The following is a 5,000-nucleotide window of genomic DNA, read 5'->3' as shown; positions in this document are numbered from 1 at the left end:
TTGACTGACTAACAGACTCACTCATTCACTGACTGACTGACTGACTGACTGACTAATATACTGACTGACTGACTAATATACTGACTGACTGTCTGACTGACTGACTGACTGACTAATATACTGACTGACTGACTGACTGACTGACTGATATACTGACTGACTGACTAATATACTGACTGACTGACTGACTGACTGACTGATATACTGACTGAGTGACTGACTGACTGACTGAAGTACGGCCACGTCTCACTAACACATCTTGGTCCAATTCTTGTTCACTTTCGTTCATTTTTATCTGTCATTCCCTCCCTCTCTCTTCCCCTTCCCTCCCTCCTTCCTTCCATCTCTCTACCCTCCCTCTCGTTCCTTCCCTCCTTCTCCCTCCTTCCCTCCCTCTCCCTCATTCCGTCTCTCTCCCTCCTTTCCCCCCTCTCTCCCTCCCTCCCTCTCCCCACCATCACCAACACTGGAGTTCATTTCACTCTAGCCAGATATTCATAACTTTTTCCCTCTTATGCACCATGTCCTAATTACCCTGCCAAACATGTCCTAATGACTTAACCAGGTGTCCTAATTACCCTGCCAAACATGTCCTAATGACTTAACCAGGTGTCCTAATTACCCTGCCAAACATGTCCAAATGACTTAACCAGGTGTCCTAATTACCCTGCCAAACATGTCCTAATGACTTAACCAGGTGTCTTAATTACCCTGCCAAACATGTGTCGTGTCCTAATCACCCTCCCAACCATGTCCTAATTACCCTCCCCAACTGGCGCGGTGATCGTCCTGTGTGATAGCCAGAGGACGTGTATTGAGAGCGAGAGACAGTCGTAGTTATGAGTTATGGTGGGCATTACGGCCGTGGTTGAGCTACACTGCCCACGCTAATTAAACTCGGGAGAATAGGTGGGGGGGTGTGTGGTTGGGAGTGTTGGGGTGTAGGGGGTGTAGTGGGGAGTGTTGGGGGGTGTAGGGGTGTAGTGGGAGTGTTGGAGGTGGTGTAGGGGTGTAGTGGGAGTGTTGGGGGTGGTGTAGGGGTGTAGGGGAGTGTTGAGGTGTAGGGGGTGTAGTGGGAGTGTTGGGGGTGTAGTGGGAGTGTTGGGGGTGTAGGAGGTTGGGGGTGTAGGGGGTGTAGGGGTGTTGGAGGTGGTGTAGGGAAGTGTAGGGGTGGTGTAGGGGGTGTGTATGGGTGGTGTGGGGTGTAGTGGGAGTGTGTTGGAGGTGGTGTAGGTGTAAGGGTGGGTAATCTGAGGTGTAGGTGGGTGTAGGAGGATTGTGTAAGTGTGAGGTGTAGAGAGAGAGAAAATACGAAGATTGATGCAAAAATACCCACAATGGCGCCGTAACTACCCCCCTCCCCAAAAAAAAAATCTCTGTCGTTAACTGATTACCTCGTTTGACCTCCGCAGTTATTGAGAAAACTTTCAAACTTTACTAATCTCTAAGACTTCCCAGACTTGGTTGCAATAAAACCATAGAGTAGTAATATATGCAAGTCTCCCCTCCCTTTGACCTCCGTTTTCTATCACCCATGAATTTCTAATTTGGCCACCTCATCCCCCCCCTCCCTCCTCCTCCTTCCTCCTCCTTAAAAACACCGAAATTGTTCCATGGGCTGGCTGGTCTTCTCTCTCTCTCTCTCTCTCTCTCTCTCTCTCTTCTCTCTCTCTCTCATTAAGACGACGTAAGAACACCTCCCCCTCCGCTCCGCCCTCCTCCCCCCTCCTCCCCCCTCCTACGATTTGCAACTGACTCATAGCTACTACACAAAGACAGATTCTCGAAGGTTCTTAAGATAAATTCCTCCTCAAGTGGATGGGAAGGTGGATGGGAAGGTGAATGGGAAGGTGGATGGGAAGGTGGATGGGAGGGTGTATCGTGATCCGGTAGTAGAGTCTCAGTGCAATTTGGCCGACATATTGGATGATATCTCTGAGTCTTAGCCACAGTGAAAACAAAAATGGTTTCAAAGGCTCTACACCTGTCCTCTATAATCAAAGGCTCTACACCTGTCCTCTATAATCAAAGGCTCCTGTCCTCTATAATCAATGGCTCTACACCTGTCGTCTGTAATCAAAGGCTCTACACCTGTCCTCTATAATCAAAGGCTCACCTGTCCTCTATAATCAATGGCTCTACCTGTCGTCTATAATCAAAAGGCTCTACCTGTCGTTTATAATCAAAGGCTCTACACCTGTCGTCTATAATTAAAGGCTCTACATCTGTCATTCTATAATCAAAGGCTCTACACCTGTCCTCTATAATCAAGGCTCTACACACTGTCCTCTATAATCAATAGCTCTACACCTGTCCTCTATAATCAATGGCTCTACACCTGTCGTCTATAATCAAAAGGCTACACCTGTCTCTATAATCAAAAGGCTCTACACCTGTCCTCTATAATCAAAGGCTCCACACCTGTAGTCTATAATCAAAGCTCCACACCTGTAGTCTATAATCAATGGCTCTACACTGTCGTCCTATAATCAATGGCTCTACACCTGTCGTCTATAATCAATGGCTCCACCTGTCCTCTATAATCAATGGCTCTACTGTCGTCTATAATCAAAGGCTCTACACCTGTCCTCTATAATCAAAGGCTCTACACCTGTCGTCTATAATTAAAGGCTCTACACCTGTCGTTTATAATTAAAGGCTTTACACCTGTCATATAATCTCCTGTCCTCTATAATCTAGAAGTCACCTGAAAGCAGACAATTACTGGGTGGAGCTGAGGCGTATAATTAGTCTGCTGGCTGACTCTATGTCTTATGTCTGCTGGTTGGGGGAGAGGGAGGGAGGGGAAGGGAGGGATGGAAAGGGAGAGGGAAGTGGAAGAAAGGAAGGGTGAAGGGGAGGAAGGAAAGGGAGAGATGGGTGGAAGGGAAATGGGGGAGGTAAGGGAGAGACGGGAAGGGAAGGGAGAGAGGGAAAGGGAAAGGAGTGTGAAGGAATGGGAGTTAAGGAAGGGAGGGTGAAAGAGGGGGAGGATAGAGAAAGGGGGAAAGGTTCAGGGAGAGAAGGGAGGAAAGGAGAAGGAAGGGGAGATTGGACTAACACATGAACTAGACATAAGCCACTTGAGAGGTGAGTTACCCCATGTCTCTCTCTCTCTCTCTCTCTCTCTCTCTCTCTCTCTCTCTCTCTCTCTCTCTCTCTCTCTCTCTCTCTCTCTCTCTCCTTACACCCCTCTTTCCCTCACTCTCCTAACTCTCCTCTTTCTCCCACACCCTCCCTTACTCTCCCTTATGTCCGTAGGTCGAGTACAGGGTGGGCCGTCTCGTCTCTATTACAAATCATGTGAAGCAACCAGTGAGAGAGAGAGAGAGAGAGAGAGAGAGAGAGAGGAGAGAGAGAGAGAGAGGAGAAGAAAAAAAAAGAAAGAAAGAAAGAAAGAAAGAAAGAAAGAAAGAAAGAAAAGGGATAGAAGGTGGAGAGAAAGGGAAGGTAGGGACGCACACACACACACACACACACACACACACATATTCACATTAAACCTTTGTAATACCCTCCATTTTCTCTCTCTCTCTCTCTCTCTCTCTCTCTCTCTCTCTCTCTCTCTCTCTCTCTCTCTCTCTCTCTCTCTACTAAAGTATACTATCACATCTAAACTACCCCACCTGAAATATATCTACACCTGAAAAAATATCCTACACCTGAAATTCAGCCCCACACCTGAAATATATCCCACACCTGAAAAATATCCTACACACCTAAATATATACACCTGTTAAATTACCGCCACTAGTGTTAATATATATTTAAATACATTTGTTGAATTACAGAATTGACGAGAGCAAAACTTTTATGTATAACCAGTAAATAGATCATTGTGTGGTGGGGTTGGTGTTGGGAGTGTTGAGAATAAGGGTGGGGGTGTGTTGGGAGTGTTGGAGATGGGGATTGGGGGTGTTGGGAGTGTTGGAGATGGGAGTGGGGGTGTTGGGGAGTGTTGGAGATGGGGGTGGGGTGGGGTGTTGGGAGTGTTGAAGATGGGGTGGGGGGTGTTGGTGATGGGGGTGGTGGTGGGAGTGTTGGTGTTGGGGGAGTGTTGGAGATGAGGGGGGGTGGGAGTGTTGGTGTTGGGAAGTGTTGGAGATGGAGGATGTTGGAGGTAGGGGGGGTAGTTGTATTTATCTTCTCTACTAAACAAACTCCATTATCTCTCTCTCTCTCTCTGTCTCTATCTCTCTATCTCTCTCTCTCTCTCCAGGACCACAACGACGAGATCCGACAGGAGCAGATGAGAGAGATGCAGGTGCTGAACGGCCGGACGGGACTACCTGGAGGAGGCGGTGAAGGGCTGGACGGTCACACAGACTCTACGGGCTCTCTCTCGCCGCCCAACTCACTCTCCCCACCGCCGCCTGCCCCGTCAAGCTGCCATCCGCCGCCGCCGCCGCCCACCAGCCGCCCATCACGCTGCTGCCGCCACCCCCGTAGCCCCTACTCTCCTCACCCACCCAGCTATGAGGGGACTAACTAGGGCACAGATGGGACTGTTGAATACAGGTAGGTCTTAATTTATCCCAGGTGTTAAGGGGGCTGATTCATCTATCTATTAGGGGGCTGATTCATCTATCTATTAGGGGCTGATTCATCTATCTATTAGGGGCTGATTCATCTATCTATTAGGGGCTGATTCATCTATCTATTGAGGGCTGATTCATCTATCTATTAGGGGCTGATTCATCTATCTATTAGGGACTGATCTATCTATCTGATCCATCTGAACAAAGGGTTAGGTTAAATTAATCATCCTTAATTCCGTGTTAGTGTCTTCATGTTGACTCTATTCCAGTGTCCTATTCTCCTTTCATTATCTCTCTTTATCTCATTGTCTCGTTATCTCTTTCATCGTCTCTCTATCTCTCGTTGTCTCTCTTTAACTCTCATTGTCTCTCATTATCGCTCTCATTATCTCTAATTGTCTATATCTCGTTGTCTCTTTCATTGTCTCTCTCTTTATCTCTTTCATTATATCTCTCTATCTC

The 5,000-nt window shown here is 47.5% G+C and overlaps 1 protein-coding gene across 1 annotated transcript in view; it reads left to right on the top strand.

The window, feature by feature from the left end:
• LOC121870718 (KH domain-containing, RNA-binding, signal transduction-associated protein 2-like) overlaps positions 1 to 5,000 on the top strand; it is a gene marked incomplete at its 5' end in the record, with an annotated part of 10,351 nt that overhangs the window by 5,059 nt on the left and 292 nt on the right. The window contains one exon of the mRNA XM_042372660.1: positions 4,220 to 4,518. Within this exon, the coding sequence (XP_042228594.1) occupies positions 4,220 to 4,492 (273 nt within the window). The remainder of the gene's footprint in view (positions 1 to 4,219; positions 4,519 to 5,000) is intronic.

Source organism: Homarus americanus, unplaced genomic scaffold (assembly GCF_018991925.1).
Source record: "Homarus americanus isolate GMGI-L3 unplaced genomic scaffold, GMGI_Hamer_2.0 scaffold5635, whole genome shotgun sequence".
Classification (NCBI taxonomy): domain Eukaryota; kingdom Metazoa; phylum Arthropoda; class Malacostraca; order Decapoda; family Nephropidae; genus Homarus; species Homarus americanus.
Note: the sequence above shows the minus strand (reverse complement) of the source record. Positions and strands in the feature narration are given on the sequence as shown.